The 19,687-nt window shown below is 35.4% G+C and overlaps 1 protein-coding gene and 1 long non-coding RNA gene across 2 annotated transcripts; one reads left to right on the top strand and one right to left on the bottom strand.

Annotated features, from left to right (window-relative positions):
* Positions 1–3,131: 3,131 nt before the first annotated feature.
* Positions 3,132–14,215, top strand: LOC148872340 (P-loop nucleoside triphosphate hydrolases superfamily protein with CH (Calponin Homology) domain-containing protein). Its single transcript, XM_088967683.1, has 20 exons — positions 3,132–3,425; positions 3,557–3,714; positions 3,818–3,958; positions 4,041–4,299; positions 4,473–4,564; positions 4,648–4,719; positions 6,884–6,976; positions 8,118–8,192; positions 9,336–9,417; positions 9,816–9,911; positions 9,988–10,161; positions 10,247–10,353; positions 10,463–10,641; positions 10,857–11,021; positions 11,125–11,375; positions 11,474–11,637; positions 12,682–12,939; positions 13,047–13,480; positions 13,568–13,731; positions 13,845–14,215. Exons 1-20 carry the CDS (start codon positions 3,359–3,361, stop codon positions 13,919–13,921), a joined length of 3,108 nt encoding a protein of 1,035 aa, XP_088823809.1. The 5' UTR covers positions 3,132–3,358; the 3' UTR covers positions 13,922–14,215.
* A 96-nt stretch (positions 14,216–14,311) lies between these two features.
* Positions 14,312–17,228, bottom strand: LOC148872339 (uncharacterized). The gene is made up of 3 exons (XR_016106625.1): positions 15,951–17,228; positions 14,766–14,873; positions 14,312–14,647 (listed from the first exon to the last, which is right to left on the bottom strand). It is a non-coding gene; the product is annotated as an uncharacterized LOC148872339 (long non-coding RNA).
* Positions 17,229–19,687: the final 2,459 nt, after the last annotated feature.

Here is a 19,687-nt window from a genome sequence, read left to right as displayed (position 1 = left end):
TCATGTCCTTATTATGTAAATAAATTTTATAAGTTTATGTGCACAAGTTTAATGGATATGAGTTGGAATTGATAATGATTGTAGCATAATATGAACATTAATTGCAATTTCTTCTTATGGTTAAATGGGGATTCGATGTTTGCTAAGTGTTTTCAACCAAACGATTTAGTTCATATGGTAAATGCTTTTGGGATTGTTCCAAGTCAAAGGTAGTATATGAACTTATATTTATTATTTATTTACTTACATATATCTTATATAATGGTGTGATTTTGTTAACATAGCAGGAAGGTGGGTTAAATTCAGTTCCAATGAAACCTAGTTCTAAATAGATTTTGAGCACTGTGGACTTCCAATGAAACCCAGTTCCAATGTTGCTAGATTTGGATTGGATAAAAAACTAGAATGCTCAATGCTCATGATTTTATTGATTAGTTATATAAGAGGAAATAAATATGATATTATGAATAATGTATTGTAAACCCACCAGTTTTTGCCTTATTTTGTAAGGAAATGATTAGTCTATGCAAATGTTGGAAAACTTTGCTCCACAGATTAGATAAAATGGTTTTTGGCTTTGACAATCCTTGAACTTTGCAAAAAAAAAAAAAAAAAAAAAAAAAGAAAAAGCTACTTTAAACCCTAAAAAAATTAAAAGGCCATTTTCACCCTTAAACTATAATGGAAATGCTACTTTAAGGCAAAGAACAAACAACATTAAAACGTTGTTGATTAGACAAGAAATAAAATAATGTAAATGTGCTTATGTGGCACTACTCAAATTTGAAAAGGCCATTTTGACCCTAAAGTTTGAAAAACCATTTTAATAAAGTGAATTAAGTAAATTACTTCAAGGTCTATGATAGAATATAGTTAATTAAGTAAATTAAGCCAAGTATGTAAATTAAACAATTAAATAAATTAATTAAAAAACTAAGTTAATTAACTAAATTAAATAAACAAAGTAAATCGATCTAAATAAGTAAATTAAATCAATTAAACAAGGTTTTAAAAATCAGGTCACTAAATTCTAGGTTAGTGGTTTGATTTCTCAATCCAAATGGATTAGCCTGTGATAATTCTAAAAATTAAAACATAAAAAATAATTAATTGAAATAACAAACTACCCAAACATTATTGTTTAGGTCAAACATGTTGGCAATTTGACTACCTAAGCCAATGGGTTGTTGACCAATTGAATGGTTTTTGGCCAAAAAACAATTAGGGGTAATAATAGAATTGGTCTCTTGATCGGTTTTTGGGTTGAATGGGTCAATTGTCTAGTTTAATGACTGTTTGAAAACCATGAGTAGTTCAACCATCTAGATTAGTAATTTGATGACCAAATCAACATTTTTTTTTTTTGGAAAATATAAAGGGTAATTAGACAATTGATTGGTTCTTGGGTCATACAGTCCAACCACCCAAATCAACAATGATTTTAAACACATGCAATCAAGTGAATTAACTAATTTATGAAGTATATTAAGCTATGTAAATAAATTAATTAAATAATCAAAACTATTTAAGACAAATAAGTAATTTAAGTTACTATTAATAAAGTAAATTAATAGTAAATAAATTAATTAGTTTAATTAAGCAAATTTAGTTATTAAGTTAACTAAGTTAATTTTGAAAATTAAGTGATTATTAATTTACCATTAGTTAAGCTAATGTAGTTAGTGTTTAACTAATAATATACACTTAATTGTTGCTAATTATTTACTATTAAATTAATTACTTCGAGAAAATCCTTAAAGTAATTTACTTCAAGGTTAATAAAATTTATTTTTATTATTTAATTTAAGAGATTAAATTAAGTTTTATTTTTATAGGGATGAGAATTGATTATTTAGTTGCTTTTTTATTTAATTACCCTCACTTTTGAAAGAGTGGTTTGACACATGGCACGTAAGCTTGAAACCTGCTAATTGAAAGTGGAGCTTTAAAAGCAGTTCTTAAAACCCAACTTGCGTCCGGTTGGAAACTCACTTATTCATCACCATGATCGAGTGGTTTAATCGAACAGTCATTAATGTTCAAAAATTGCTGACCCGATTCCCTTGCTGGTTTTAAATTTCCTAATTTAACCAACTTTAGTTCTGAAAGTGACTACCACAATCAAATTTGCATGGGCACCCTATAGAGCGTGCCCCACACTCGCCCCACAAATATAATGCGTCTGGACTGTGTATTGGAAATCTTCCATTGACAAGTATGGGAGATGTTCCAAATGCATGTGGGGAGATCAGATTCTATTCGTACAAAAATTTGTTCTCACATTGTTTAAATAATACTTGTGAACACTGCATTTGGAACATCTCCATATATATATATATATATATATATATATATATATATTCATTCATGGATAAATGCAAACCGCTAAGTGTTGTGAGGACTGAATCTGAATTCGCTTGTGGGGTGCCAACATGAACCTACCATAATCCAAAAGTAAAAATTGGATTTATCCTCACAAGACCGTCACACGGAGATCGGCTTTTATCAGGACAACCTATGCTTATACCATTCTAATATCTCCCCATAAAATAAAACACACAAATACAGAGGTATTGTCAATGCAAAACAGTAAAAACTACTCAAACGGGCTTTCCCTGACTGGGCGAACGGTATGAGCACGGTCTTGTTACTTGTGAGCAGTGAATCCGATCTCCCGAAGGACGTTCGGTCTTTGGGCGTCTACTGGGTCAGTATTGTATTCCATCAAGAGTCGCGGCCCAATTAGAACCTCCTAAAGAAAGAAAAGTCGGAAGCCCAAGCCCAAAAAGAGTCCATCGCGATGTCAGGCCTAGGGATTCACTGCAGGAGAAATCTGGTGCGTCAGCATGTGCACACCGAGATGGAAGGTGGAGATCATCCAACGTAGACACGAAGTCAGGCCTACCAATTTGAATTCAAATATGCCAATAACGTTAGGATTTCAAAGCCTCAGCTTCGGTACCGAACCTAATATCTTCAAAAAAACCGAACCAAAATAAAAACTACCTAAATATTAGAATACACGTTCTCCTTCAGGAACCACATCCAAAAGGTGTATACGAACCAAAGAGCAGGACGAGGCTCGGACCTGACACGCATATTCTGCTTCTTTCTCACAACTTCACAAGGACGTGGACAAACACATCGCGGTTCCAGACTTCTTCGCGAAGAGCGGAGGAAGGAAAGCTGAGTTTTTAGGGGCTTCATTCTGTGAATCTGTAATTGCTTGATTGCTTTCCTTTCAGAAGATACGGGGAAGAAGAAGAAGAAGAAATGGTTTTTAGTTATTAGGGTATCTTATTTTTATTCCTCTCTGTGCAAGTAACCACTTTTGTAGGATACTAGAGTCTTTGTTTTCATGGAGGAACCCTCAAGAACAACGCTTCACGACTTCCATGTAGCTTCAAGAAAGGCAGAAGAAGCAGGTTTGTAGGAATGAATCTTTCTCCTTCCTAAACTCCACTTCTTTCTTTATTTAGTTTTCTCTTATGAAATTAGTAGAAATGATTCTGGCTTCCTCTTGCAATCTTGATTTTCTTCATCTCCGTGTTTGCAGCTTTGAGACGATACCATGCTGCAGAATGGCTTGAAAGCTTGGTTGGACCGCTCGGCATACCGAGTCAGCCGTCGGAGCGAGATTTTGTTTCTTGCTTGAGAAACGGTCTTATCCTCTGCAATGCCATTAATAAGATCCATCCCGGAGCAGTGCCTAAGGTATAGCTGACATGATTTTTTTCTATCATTAGGATTCTTTTTTTTTTTCTTTTGTAAATTCTTTTGGTCTCCCTAATTGTTTTGGAATGGGAAATGTTTCAAGGTAGTAGAGAGTCATTCACAGTCGCCTACCTTGGAAGCTCAGCCATTGCCTGCTTATCAGCACTTTGAAAATGTTAGAAACTTTCTAGTAGCCGTTAATGAGTTGAAGCTCCCTACTTTCGAAGCATCCGATCTTGAAAGGGTAAATGAGGAACCCCATTGTCATCATGTCTGGTCTTTTCATTGCTTTATACCCAATTAACCTGTTTTGTATTTGTTTCCAGGATAATTTGGAGGTTGGATCCGCAGCGAAGGTTGTGGACTGCATTTTAGCGCTTAAGATTTATCAGGAGTGGAAAAATGTCGGAGGAGTGAATGGTTCCTGTAAATATGCAAAATCTCCAATGGTACCGCATTCAGCTAATAGGATGCATAGTCGAGTCTCAGCTGCAATTTCCTCGGAACCTTTCAGGCGTTTGGACTTGTCTGCTGCTCCCTCTGACAAACAGCTAACAATCGATGTGGAAAAAGGGAAACATGAAGGTACGGTTTTTTTTATCACCATTTCTTGTTATGTGTTCTCTTCATTTCTTTTAGAAATGCCCATGGTATACTTTATTATGATGTCCTTTAGATGGAATGTTAAATTATTATATACAGTTTTGTCATTGATACTAAAGAATATTGTCCATTGATCTGTTACCATTTGTCCATAGATTCACTTGTTAGAGCAATTACAGAGTGTCTGTTTGCTACAAAGGAGAATATTGATCAGAGCTTGCTGACTTCCTTTCGTCGTGGAAAACTGGTGATAACTCATTGCTATCATCATCAATTAACCGTCATTAAATTAGATAAATTGGAAGTATTGAAAACTTCTTTCTGCTGCAGGATTCTGTCCAGTTTCTCACTAAGATCATGTCAAGTTGTTCTCAGGATAAGCAGCTTTATAATCTCCCTGAGGTGAGTTTCTTATCAGAGGTAAAAATCCTTCGATGAGTTAGGGTTTGTGCATTTTCAAAAAAAAAAAGTTAGGATTTGTGTCCATATTATCTTTTAGTATGAATAAAAGCAGAAAGAAAAGATAATGTTTCCTGTTCATTCATAACTGCATATTTTAAATGGTTAGTTTTTATTGCATATTGATTAGCTCTAATTGCACCTTAAAGAGCCATAAATAATGATGCAAGATTAGTCAATTGAATGGCATTGATCCAGAAACAATGTGTAGAAAACTTATGATGTTTACATTAAGTTAGTGCTGCCACTGTATCAAAATTGTTTTTTCTAGATGGTAAGAAGTAAGAATGAGACACAACCTTAAGACAACAAACTTAAAACAAACACCCACCTGCAAAACCTTAAAAATTACAATAATAAGTTTTGCAGCACAACTCATTAGTCCTTAGGCTATCCTTTTAGGGAAAAGGTTTACTTTCTGGGATGTAATACACTTGGTTGACACTAACTATTCTCTCAGTTCCCTAATCCCACTACTCTTTATTCTATCAAGTAGCAAGCAGCACCAAGTTAAATGGTTGAAACCCTCTGTGAAATCTTATGCCAATATTAAACTTTTTCCCCAAGGCTCAGTTTGGGAAGAGTACACATACTGAACCTAAAAGTTTAATATTTGGGATAAGGCATGGATGATGATGAAGATGACTCTTCCCAAACTGAGCCTAAAAGTTTAATATTTAGGTAAAAACTACATGAATTACTTTTGTTTAACCATCTCCAAGGACAAAAATTATATTCAAGACCTATAATGCAAGAGAAGTTAGGTATTCTTTTTACTGCATAGATCATTTTATATCTTTGCGCTAAAAGTTGGTTTTACTTTTCTACCTTATTTAACCAGTGTGAGAATGCAGTTTGAGTCTGAACTCTGAAGGTGAGAAAAAATGTCAATGGTAAGGACTGTTTCCAGTCTACCCCTCCCAAGACACCAGATAATACACTTTTTGGTAATCAACCTCAGATAGCTGGGACCAACATTAGGTAATGGCCTTTTTTTACTTTATTTAAGCATCAGGAGGCCAATTAATTTCACTAAATTATTGGTTTCTCTCTGTTCTGTGTTTCTTGGACTCTTCCTAAATGGACAATGTGTCCATGTACACTCCATGGAATCTTGAGGACACTTACGTGCAACATTTCATTTCTATTTCCCAGCTTATTTGACATAAATGAATGACTAATGTACAAGATGAATGCCATGTTTCATAACAAACATTGTTTAGTAACAAAGGCAACACTTTTTTCTGGTATATAATTATAATATTAGAATTCAAAACAATATGAACCATTCTGATAGTATATACTTTTTCATTGATGTGTCTGTGAGCCCATATTTTATCATCCTTCTGAGTCAGACTCTTGGATGTGCTCAGGATTCTGGTGCCAGTGTGTGTCCATGCAGCAATGTTTATGATCCCATTCCTTATCTTCAACTTATTATTTTGATTTCTAAATGCTTATGGGTATTGGTGGAAGATCATGGAAACCCATCAACAGCCAGCATAGTCTACCATCGTCATGGGAATTTGCATTCATAAAGAAATCCTGTTGTCTGCACTACATTATTATATTTTACTAATCGAAAACATGAGGGAAAGGTTTAATTTTCAAATTAACCAATTCAGATTTTGAATTATTATCTTATACATTAGACTCTTGATGTTATGAGGGCCATTTGAATTTTATTTTTCATAAGCAACAATAACGGAGATATATTGATGATATAAGAGCCACTTCCTACTATTCAAAAAGAAGAATAGCAGGACAAAACTGAAGAAGCATGTAGCTGAACCTAATTCCGAAAAGAAGGCTGTGTAGAAACTTTTCTATTTTGGTTAATCTAGCTCCACCATTAAGAAGAAAAGTCTGTTTTAGATATTGCTCTCATAATGAACAAAGTGTATCTTTTTTTTTTGTATATTCTTCTAGCAAGCATATGTTTATGTTTTTCAAGTTTTTAGTCCCATAATATTCACTGATTATGTACATCAATGCCATCTCAGTTTGTATGGCATTTGAGCTTTCAATTATCCCCTCCCTTGTTTTTGCTTCTATTTTATTTAAAGTTGTTATAAACTCAACCAACACTTGTTTTGTATGGTTATAGTTGAAACAAATCCTTAAGGATCCTTTAGGAGAAGGAAATATATATTCAACACCAACACCTGTAGCCAACTCATCTCCAATTGAAAAGTCTAGGGTATGGTTCTCACTTCCTCTCTCTCCATTTTTTGTAGAAAATAAATGACCCTGCTGAAGTTTTATTCTTTACAATTAATTTTCATGAATTATTTTCATAATTGGATTATTAAATTTCAAAGGTTATGTCTGTATCTAGTCCCAATCCCTCACAAGACCTTAGATAGCTGGGAGCTTGGGACCAACATTTTGTTCTGGCCCTTATTTTAGTCATTGGAGTTATTCATTTATTTAGAATTAAAATTTTATTGGGGGAGCTCTAAGCAAGATGACCATGATGGACTGCTTTAGCAAAGGGATATTGTTGAAATGTTAAACAAGACAATATTAAGATGGTTTGGCTTACCAAAGTAAATGGTTTTAAGGTTGGAACTGTATGGAACTTGAACACAATAATCTTATTGTTGGAATTGCATTATACTTTTATTTTGTACATCATGTTCTTTATGGGTGAAATGGTTTTGGATCGTAGTAGTAACTGTTTGGTTATTTTTTTCCCCATATCAAATTGATCTACATGTAAATGTGAAAGACTTGTCTGTAAAATTTTTTATGTTATTTTTATCGTTATATTTTTTAAGACAAATTTAAAATATTTTTTGTTATTTATTCTTATTTTTACTGGTAAAAGCAAATTTGTTATTCTAAATCTTGAATTGAGGTCCATCTTAGACAGATATTTCAAAAGTTACAATTAATTACTATTTTGATTCTAAAATTGTAACTTGAATTGATTGGCGACCTCTCTGTGTGCTCTTGCTATTGTATTTTGTTCTATTGATAAAATCACTAACATCTCAAGCAGTCCCAAGGTTTATGTGGGATATAATAATTGTGTCCTGTGTAGAATTCTTTGGTTTTACAACTTACAATTATTGTTCCAATCCAATTTCCTCTGGGTGGTTAAGTTTGACTATACATTCATTTTTATCTCCTTCATGAATTTCCTACCTAGACCAATTTGGTCTCATTAGTTGCATTTTGACATTCCAAACAGCCTGCTGCTTTGCACTTGAATGGGCAGGTCATATGAATTTTCTGTCATTGTGTCATAGTGTCATGGTGTTTTTCTTTACATGTTATATCTGATTAGCTATTATTATTATGCTCCTATGAGTTTTTATGCATTGTTTTGATTGCAGTGTTGCAGGTCTTGTTTGACAAAGGGTAACTGCAAGCATTGGCGCCTATTGGAAGTACAAGAAAAAGATCTCCTGGTGAGATTGGCCTTCTTTGATACTAATGGATTTCACTTTATATTGTTATTGAAGGAAGAAAATGGATTTCACTTTATATCGTTATTGAAGGAAGAAAATGGATTTCACTAAGTCTTGGGTAAAAATATTCTGATGTAAAGGTTCTTTTGATAAAAATTTGAATTATGAATTCAAATTTGAAATTTGATTTTTATATACCACGAAATTTGATTTTTCAAGCTATCCATAAAACAAATTATTAGTTATGGATTCAATAAGTTCTACTTATTATTAATTCTACAAAAACCTTGGTACTAGTTATCTGTATTTATATCAAAACCATTAGTCTTATTTGGTCACAGTAAATGGCAATAAATCTGAACAGTTTCTCTTTCGTCACTACAAATGGTACAATATAGTGTTTTAAAAGTGCAAGGGGAAATTGTGGCCGAGGTGCAAGGTGTAAGGTGCAAGGCGAGGTGTGTGCCTTTTTGAAGCAAGATGCAAAAATACAAAAACTTCCAAAAAAATTCCAAAAATGCAAAAAAAATTAAAATATTAAGTATAACATTAATAAAAAATATAATCTTAAGTTTTAAAATAAATGTTTTAAAAAACCTATTATCTAAAATTAAAATACATAAACATAACATGTAAAGCATATTCAAATAAAAATTTAAAAAGAAAATCAAACATGCAAAACATTTTCAAGCATGTAAAACCCACAATCTCTTTTTTTTTCCTCAATTCCATTACTTCAAATAGCTAATGTGATGTAAAATGTCTTGCTATCCTAATTATACGAGCCGTATTTTTACCCTGCCCCTTGATGCAAGCCCAAACGATTCCATGTTAGGGTCTTAAATTTTTAATCCCTATACAAAAAAAAAAAACGATTTCATAATTTTAATTGCTTTTAAAGAAAATATTTTGTTATGACAAATGAATGAACAACATTAGAAAAAAAAAGCACACGATTGGGCTGAAGCACTAGGCACATTGGGCACGTGCCAAGAATAAGAATAAAAATAACAAAGGAAAAAGCTGTTCTCTAGTTCCTTACCACCTTGTATATTTTCTTTGTTATTTGAAAGGGAGATGAAACATGCCATCAATGTTTTCTTCTCTTTTATCTACAGGTTTCTGATGCTGTTTATATTTCAGGAACTAAAGGAATTGTTGTCAAGGACAAAGAGAGAGTTTGAGTTGTTGCAGTCTCAATGGCAGGGAGATTTACAGCAACTAGGTATGGTCTTTCATAGGAATGATGGCATCGCGTGTAAATTATTGAGACTGTATTATGTAAACACGATGGGTGTTATGATTATAAACAAGATAGCACTGGCCTTTAGTCTCAATGCATTAAATTCTATATCTAAGACCAAATTACTGGGTTATAAGTTCTTTTAGTGTGTATTATGAACATAAAATTTGTTCTCCAAATCTACAGATTAATGATGAAGTTAAAAATCCTTTAACAATTGATTTTAGTTCCCTCAAAGTATAAATTGGGCTCATAGTCAACCTTAGGTGAACAATTATGTTATTACTTTTGGACTGTTTTGGTACACCTAGTCATGATATTAGAAGACTTCAGAAAGTGGTCTTCCTAAAGTGTTGTCCTTTTCTTGCTGATATTTTCAGGAATCCAGGTTCAAGAGCTTTCATCTTCTGCTCTTGGATACCAAAGAGTGGTGAAGGAAAATCGAGATCTCTATAACAAGGTTCAGGATTTGAAAGGTTAGCTTACTTCTTGGCGAAAATTCTTGAGAGATCTGGTTATACTTTTTCAAATCTTAATTATATTGTTATTCAGGAAACATTCGAGTGTACTGTAGAGTAAGGCCAACCTTAAGCAATGATACAAAGAATGCTATAGATTTTATTGGGGAAGATGGATCACTAGTGGTTCTAGACCCATCAAAACCACAAAAAGGTGGTCAAAAGGTCTTTTGTTTTAATCGGGTCTTTGGTCCAACTTCTACCCAAGGTAAACCTACATCACATTTTATTACTTTGCATTTTCGAAACAAAATCTGATTTCATTTCTCATATATGATTATTTTCTTTTTCAGAGGAGATTTTTAAGGAAACTAAACCATTAATTAGGTCTGTTTTGGATGGCTACAATGTATGCATTTTTGCCTATGGTCAGACAGGATCTGGTAAAACATATACCATGGTAAGATCCTTAGTCAATTTAATATCAGATGAGTAAAATTGTATGGATCTTTGTTTTGTTCTTTTATTAGCTTATTTGATATATATTTTTTTTCTCTATGGTGTGTCAGTGTGGTCCATCTGGAGGATCTACTAAAGACAGGGGAATAAACTATTTGGCTCTCAATGATCTCTTTCAAATATCTTGTAAAAGAAAGGATATTATTAACTATGATGTTCAAGTTCAAATGATTGAGATTTACAATGAGCAAATAAGAGACCTTCTTGCAGAAGAGTCATCAGCCACAAAATATCCTTTTCCTGGCTTTGTTGTTTTACTCCTTTTCTTTTTTAACCAAGTATATAATTGAATGAAGTGTGAAAAAGGTTTGTGCATGAGAAGATGTACAAAAAAGCAAAATTGCTGTTGATAGTGCCCCCACTACAAAATCACTTGCTACACTTGTTATTTGCTAGTTTTTGCATTTATATGTATCTTAAAGTTGTCTTCTTAACAACTGACAAGTTAGAGATACGGAGTTGTACAAGCAATGGTGGATTTGGTCTTCCTGATGCTACAATGCATCCCGTGAAGTCCACTATGGATGTCCTTCATTTGATGGAATTTGGTGAGATGAATCGCGTGGTTAGCTCTACCGCTGTCAACAACCGAAGCAGCCGTTCTCACAGGTTTTTTTTCCTTGTTTTCTTTTTTTTTTTTTGTTCTTTTGAGTTTGGGCTAGACCATTTGGATAGTCTGTATTGATATCCTGAATTTGTGGCTTTTTTGTAGTATCTTGTCTGTACATGTGAATGGTAAAGATATATCTGGAAGCATTCTCCGCAGCTGCTTGCATTTGGTGGATCTTGCAGGAAGTGAAAGGGTTGATAAATCAGAGGTCACAGGAGACAGACTCAGGGAGGCACAATATATTAACAAATCACTTTCCTGTTTGGGAGATGTTATTAATGCCTTAGCTCAGAAAAACTCTCACATCCTTTACAGGAACAGCAAACTTACTCAACTGTTGCAAGAATCTTTAGGTTGTAATTTGCAAGCAATTTATTTTCCTAATTCATTTAGATTTTAACTTGGTGGCTGTACTGAATCAAATTTCCTCTCCTTAAATATATTACTATAGGAGGGCATTCAAAAATATTGATGTTTGCTCATGTGAGCCCTGAAGAAGCCTCCTATGGGGAAACAATCAGTACATTGAAGTTTGCACAGAGGGCTTCAACCATTGAACTTGGTGCTGCTCGATTGAATAAAGAGAGCAGTGAGGTTAGGGAACTGAGAGAACAGGTAATTAAGTATTTTATGAGGTTAATATCTGATCAGCAACAGTATGAGATTAATATTGGCATGCTTTTGCAACTTATGAATATTTTTTATAGTTACTCTCCCTCCTGGTGCCCTCTGTCATGAAGTTTTTAATGGCACAGAGAAGGAAAAAAATTGATAGTACAGAAGCATTTGATATGCATCACATGATTGGTACATCATCCTGTTTAATTTAATGTGGCAAAATTGTTGCCTGTTGAAAGAAAAATAATTGAATGCTTCCTTACCACTTTTTAAGGGCTATTTAATTAGAATAGTTTCTCTTCCATGCACCCAAGTATCCTTTTGCATTAACATCTGTAACACATCTTCCAATAGTGGTAAGGAAGCAACTTCAATGTTGCTTATAGACCATAGAGGGCTTTCTTAGGCATCATATGTTGTATCTTTCTCATATACAGCAGTGGGTGAAGGCTCAATACTGGATGACTCCAACCTTAAAAGATTATCTAGGCAAAAAGTGTACATTTAATTGGACCCAAAAAATGCTGGTCCAATGCACTGGACATTAGCCATATATATATATATATATATATATATATATATATTTCCTAATAAACTTCATATCTATATTCTCCATAGTGGTAATTTATTATCAGGATCTTGTAATACAGAAATGGCTATAAATATTATGCATAAAAAATACAAGGAACAGAATAAACTTGCAATTTTGTTTGGAGATCTCATGGGTCAGAAGTAAACTGAATTCCTTTTCCCAACTGTCCAAAAGATTGACACTGATTAAATATTATACAGTCAGTCAATCACCACATAGATGTCCAAAAGATTGACACTGAATTCCTTCTCGTACATAAACTTGCAATTTTATTTGGAGACCTCATGTGTCAAAATAGACTCAATTCCTATTCCTAACTGTCCAAAAGATTGACATTGATTAAATGTCCATACAATTGGCCAGTCAGTCACCATATGATGTTTTAACCGAGTGTAATGTAATATCCAGTAGAAGGAATCTAAAGAGTACTTATGACTAACATTTTGCAGGTTGAGAGACTGAAGAAAGCATTAGCAAGCAAGCAAACACAAACGCCAAAATTAAATATTGGTGTTCGAAGATTGCTCACTGAAAACTCCATTCCAATAAAGACCAATAAGGTAGTGAATACAAATGACAGGAAGGGATCTAAAACTCCTATTGTAAAAACAAAACCCAGAACTCAACACACCCCAATTCGTTCACGAAGATTGAGCTTGGAAGGCCCTATGTACAGGATGGAACAGCTGCAGATTAAAAAATCAGATGTAAGTTAGCTATTACATCTGATTGTTTTTTCTTTTTTCTTTTTTAACTTAAAAGTGTCTAGTCCTTCCCACTCTGAACCAATTAAGGGTTTCTTTGATTGGTACAGGTTTCTTTGATCAGCAATGAAAGAATAGTACAGCAGCATGTTTCTGTGAATTCATCTCAAAATGACCGGGAAGCTCCCTGCACAGAATCTGATCAATGTCAAGATGCAAAAGAAATAGAGCTCTGTGGAGGCTTTATAAATGGTAATTCCACGATGGAGGTGGATCACTGGAATGCTCCTCGTAGTCCCATTTCAGCTTATCAAAGCGAAAAAATGGAAACAGAGAGTAGAAAGAGAACCCCACCTCTCCAACTACTGAAGACACCTGAGCCTCAAAATACAAGGCATGGGATTCAGATACGAAGACAGAAGGAACCTGACCTTTCCAACAAGTCTCTGACACCCAGTTCAGCTAGTGATATGGGTAGAAAAGGATCTCAGATAAAGAAGTCATTACAGGCCATTGGGAAACTAATTAATGGCTCTGAGAAAAGGTTGGTAATATTATGGCATATTATAAATATAAGCTACAAATAATTCAAGGAAGGTATTCATATCTAATCATATATGCATACTTGCAGGAATAAACAGTACCAAGTGGAAATACTGTCACCCATCCATGCTCCAAATAATGTCAGTGGTGGAAAATCACCAAGAACTGCTAATTCAAGGGCATCAAGGAGACAGTCACTAACTGGTGCTCAGTCTTTAACATCTGATAGATCTCGAAGATCTTCTCTTGGGGGCAAGTTAGCAGACTCTCGTGATTACAAACTAAAGTATATAGTAGCTTAATTAAACAAGATGACTCTGAATCTATTTGATCAGTTTCTTATGCTTGTTTTAATTTCTTTGCAGATTCAAATGAAAACCGAAATGCAAGGACACCGCCTCCCGCCCATCCTCCGGTCAACATGAAAAAGCAGTGGTTGTAAATCTCTCATTTCATGCGAGAGAAAATATGATGGCAATCTGCTGACTTGGAGCATTCTTACATGTTAACACTAATCAACGTAACATTGTTGACTTGTTCGGCAACATAGAGTTGCTGATAGATAAGGCTTTGGTCTAACACGTTAACATTCTTTTAGATAGATGAAGGTGTACCTGTTTTTCCTACATGACAGTTCTAAAGTGGCTGTTCTGAAGTCTGAAGAAATATATCATAAATGTACCAATTAGTTCATTATATAATTGATTTTTATGGGTTGGGAGCCCCTTTTTCTTGATCCACAATTATCATAACTTGAACAATTTATCTCCATTGAATGGACAAGGCAAAAGATTACATTGCCCGGCCAAACTAGTTCCATATCTAGCATGAATTGTTTTGACACAGATAAAATTCCCTTAGATTCCACAGACATAATAATTGTGCTAACAATATCTCAACTATATCAATAGTGACAAATAACAATATTTTTCACTCATCCCTAGATTATAATCTCTTTCTGACTTGAGGAAATATCATAATACATACCACAAGGTCCAGAATAAAATATGTCAACAAAGTTTCACGTCATATATTTTGGCAAAATGTTGAAATAGAAAAAATGGATCCTTAGTTGCAAAATACAGAAGTTAATCCTCCAGGAACATCACAGGTACATATATAGCGACACTGCTTCTCCCAAACAAGATGTTGTGATACCTGCTGGCTGCTGGTAGATACCATTATATTCAGCAAAATACTGGTAAGCCCAAGTTTCAACGTAGAGCTAAAGGAAATCTCCATGGTCTTCAAAACGAGTAAAAGAATCAAAACAGAGAACTGAGTACCTTGAAAGATCCTCCGAATTGTCCAGAAACTAAAAATTAACTGCTCAAAACATTCCAAGTAGAGAGACATGTTGAAGGTCATTGGAATTGAACTGTTCAACGGACTACCTGCTGCAAACAAAGAAAAAAAAAAGGGGATTATTTCTTACAAAATGTTTGCAACCAAAGTGCCATGTCATTATGTGCTGCTAGAGGTAATTAGGTATTAGAAAAAGAAGGTTTTAATCAATCATTCAGATAAAATTTGATCAACCATGTATATCAACGCAATTGATTCCACAAAGGAAGCAAGGTTAGAACTCTACTGTCAAATTTCATTGAGCATACTGGTTGCACCATGACACTGAATACTGCACGAATACCTCAAATATGTACAATTTATAAGCCCTTCACTTAAAAGCAAAAGTATCGAGAATTTAATTTGAAACAAATGGAGTTCAATCAGAATATGCATGGGAAAGAACGGAATTTCCTATTTTACTAAGTCTTCGCATTGTCGACATCTTGTAATCAGATGAATATGAATAATCCAACCTCTTAATATTGTTTATTAAGATATTAAGAATGAAAAGAATTTGTGTATCGTTTCACACAATTAAGTAAGACTTGGTGCATGCTCTGTCTAAAAGAGTCCAAAAAGAGATTGAAGGGTCATTGATCTCTCATAGTGGCACTAATTGGGGATTTGAAAGAGTATCGGATGTGAAACCAGTAAATTAAGAATTATATCGGAAACCACTCAGGGCAACTCTGAAATCACCACCTTTACAGAAATCGTATACTGCTCTGCATATTGCATAAACAAAGAAAGGTGTAGAGATTTAATGTTGAGAAATTAAAATCAAAACCAAAAGATGATGGTGTTAAGCAAAGGCCTAATTGCATAAGAAGGAGCAGAACCAGAGGATTTGCACTTGAGAATTGAAAGAAAAGCGGTAAATGTGAAAGGAAGTGTTAATTTAGTAGCTGGAGGATTAATCTGTTCAATATATAATGAAGAGATATACATATATATGGCCCCAATTAAGAAGAAACTAATTAAATTGTAGTAGCTAGGAGAAGGAAGTTGACATGACATGTATTGAAGAGGAAGAATGAGAGCAGAGTAAAAGTAGGTAATTTCTTATTCTTTACGTCAATACCAACAGATTCTGTTGAAGTATTAGTATGGGCTAGATGATTTACCTTTCAATCTTCTATATCAATATATGGAATATGAGCAATCTTATGCCTATATGGACTTTGCTCCTTGTCGCATTGTATCTTCAGTTGGGGACAACTTCAGATGAGTAAAGTTTGAAGTGAGTGGAGATGTTGAATTGATGCTGGAAGGTTCCTCAGGTTTGGGATATCTTCAAGAATGAGCTGTCGAAGCGATACCAAGCAGTCGATCCACTCTGGCAAACACTCTAGTTTAGGGCAATTCCAAATTACCAACCGGTCAAGTTTGGTGAGGTGTTGCATGCTCTCCGGCAAATATTCCATCTCAGATTCTTCACTAATATATAACGAATCAAGGGCTGTGAGATATGGTAGCGCCCCAGCGAACGCTGTAAAACACCTTGGAATATTCAAAGCAGAAAGAGATGTTAATTCTTGGATTTCCTCTCGAGTCTTGAGGTATATACATTAGATTGGGACAGTGGGTGATCCTCAAAACTCTCAAGGCAAGTGAGGTTTTTCAGTTGCATTGGTAGAGACCGGAGCTGTTGGCAGTCTCTAATACGCAAGCACTTCAAAGTAGTGAAATGTGGCAACACCCCTGTCAAATTCGTCAACTTGGGGCATTTATCAAATTCCAAAGATTGAAGGTTACTTGTTGTGGTTGTTGCTCATCATGGGCATCAACATACTTTTTATTGCCTTTATCAAAGCTCAACAATGACCATTCGTCCAAATTGAGCATATTATATAAAGAAAGTTTGGTCGATGAAGCAAATATTGACACTGTTGCCATGATATGATCACCATACAATTTTGCACCTCATCCAACTTGGAATCTTTCTTCCTGGATATCCTTCCACAGTTAAATTCCTTCAGATTTGGGTGTGGTTGCAGACATTATTCTACAACATCCTCTGCCGCCTTCACGATCACCTTTCCTATACCCACCAGCTTTGGATTACTCTCTTCTTCTCCCACCCTAAATGCTCTGTTTCTGAACAAAGACCAGCAGTCATCATCTGATAAACCCCCCAAAAAGAGTATGACCCCACCGTGCCCATCGTATCTCCCACTTTGAAACTACGGGTGGTTACTACGATTTTGCTTCCTCTTGCTCCACAAAACAAATATTTTCTCAATCCATCCCATTTCTCCTGATCCTCATTCCATTACATCGTCTAGAACGAGTAAAAATAGCTTCCCTCGCAACACCTCTTGCAGGCGTTGCTGCAAGACATCCATGTTTGAGGTGTCAGATTTACTACCAGATGTAGCAGTAGCAGATTCTATAATTCATCCAACAAGCCTTCTGACTTCAAAATCATCAGAAACACATACCCACATTCGTAGGTTAAAATATCTTTTTACTCTCTTCATTGTATGCCAACTGAACAATTGTTTTCTTGTCCACTCCCCCCATTCCAACATTCCAACGATGGGGATGATTGAAATTTCATTGTCATCACCACTGTCAGTACTGTTGATTAACATTTTTACAATTTTCTCTTTATCATCATCTCTTCCATAAACTTCCGATTCAATCACAAAGAATCTGATGTAAGAACCTCATCATTTTGTTATCTATCAATTATTTTGTTATCTATCAATTTTTTTGGCTAATAACCTCATCATTTAACCTTTTTCCCAAGTGACCTGTGACTCAGAGAATGGTGGAGCTCCCTGGTGGCAAACTGCCTGGGGGAGAGCTATTTGGTGGCGAGCTACCTTGGTGAGCTCGTCATTTGACCTGCTCCCAGGTGGCCTGTGACTCAGAGGAAGGTGGATTTCCTTATTATAACGCAACCCGACTGCCCTCTGCATGAGGTGATATTCTCCTCTTTGTAGACGACGGGAGCTAAGGAACCTGTGAGAACTGAATCAGAGGACCCGGGGGTGTTTACCCGGCGGGGACTATCCTATGCTTAAGTTAGCACTCTGATTGTAGAGAGCTTGAAGGTGATATTAGAAAAATGAGAGAGCTAGAGAGCAAGGATTACCTCCATTTTTCCATCCCCTTTCCTTGGGGGGGGGGGGGTGAGGTCTTTATATACAGGTGATCTGACATGTAACCCGCCTTTGATTCTTTGCCGCAGCCGTTATTTTCCAGGGCTGAGCTGGTGGGTGCAGGTAATCATTGCAGGGTACAGTCCTGTCAGGCAGTATGCAACCACCAGAGCTGGCAGGTATGGTGCTGTCAGGCGAGAGGCGTGGGTACAGTCTTCTGGTACGACTGTTAGATAGAATGCTTCTTGTGAGGCCCCGAACGAGCTCCTTGGTGATGAGTTCCGAGCTGCTTGGTTGGCAAGAGGCTGCACTTATTTGGATTCCACTCCTTCATGCATGGAGAAACATTGCACCAAATAGTGATGGCTGTTAATGTTAACAAAAGACAATAAATCTTTTGCTTTCTCATTCTTTTTAGCTTCCTTCTACCCCACAAATAAAACCTTTGCTTCCTTAACTTCCCATTTAATTTCTTCCCTTCTCCTACATCGTCTCTGTTGGATTTTAATCTCATAAGAGATTAAATCCAATGGGTTTGATTGGTCAATTACATGAGAAATTGTACCTACACACTTGATTGAAAAATTAGCTTTTCTCTTACAAAATCCAGTTTTGAACTTATCCCATATTGAAAAATTATAAGTTTCATCTTCAGTATTTTAATAGGAGCTAATTTACACTCCTTAGAAATAGTAGAGGAGAGTATGGGGGTTTGATACCACGCAACGCGCGTGCACGCGTGTGTGCAGCACAATGAGGCACTTTAGAGGCACACTTTGCTCGCACTTCGTGCGCATCCGTGTGGCTTGCAAAAGGCGCTTTGGTTTTGGTGCGATGCTGCCCGTTGATCACCATTTATGAGATCAGCGGTCACGATTCAATCGGGTGTGATCAAGAGGCACAATTCAAAGTTAACAATCATTAACTGGTAATTACTTTTTAAACAGTCATAATGTTTGAAATTGTTACTATTCAATGTGCATTCTCAAAACCAACACCTACCTTTTCTTCATACCTCTTCATAAATTATTTAAGGAGCATGAATCAAACTTCAAAAGCACACATTTTCAAAATCTACTTTTTCTCTCTCTCTCTCAGTCCAATCTGCTACAGACTCATAGAAGGTTTCTCCGAAGATTCTTCAACTTTGTTGGTTGTAGATTCTCACCCAAGGCTCTATTGTATCCTAGGAATGGATTTGCTTGTAACCCAACAACAAACTTGGTGAAACTGAGTGGGGGCAAATAACGTTCTAAAGACAGTATCTTCAGACGTGCCTCAGAGCTTCTCCTCCAAATTTACAATGACCCCATTTTCCAATAATTTTATAACATTGTTCTGCAATGGAAGCGGAAGCAAGCATGACTTCGATCAAGACGATAAACCAAGATCTTGTTCGACTAGACCAGTTCGATGGAGCAAACTTTAGTCGATGGCAAGACAAGATGATTTTCTTTCTGACCACACTAAAACTATACTATCTGCTGGACTTGAATCTACAATCACTTTCTAAACCCACTGACAAAGTCTCAGAAAAACTAAAAATGGAAAGAGCAAAACGAGAAGAGGACTCACTTCTGTGCCGATTACACATACTGAATGCCTTATCAGACCGGCTCTACAACTTCTACAAGGAACTTACATCTCCAAAAAAAATCTAAAAGGCCCTAGAATTCAAATACAAGGTATAAGAAACAAGTACAAATAAGTATCTTATTACAAAATACTTTGATTTCACCATGAACAACCATAAA

The sequence above is a fragment of the Nelumbo lutea genome, chromosome 2 (genome assembly GCF_056320005.1).
Source record: "Nelumbo lutea isolate HS-2025 chromosome 2, American lotus-T2T, whole genome shotgun sequence".
NCBI classification, from domain to species: domain Eukaryota; kingdom Viridiplantae; phylum Streptophyta; class Magnoliopsida; order Proteales; family Nelumbonaceae; genus Nelumbo; species Nelumbo lutea.
This window is presented reverse-complemented; position numbering and strand designations above follow the sequence as displayed.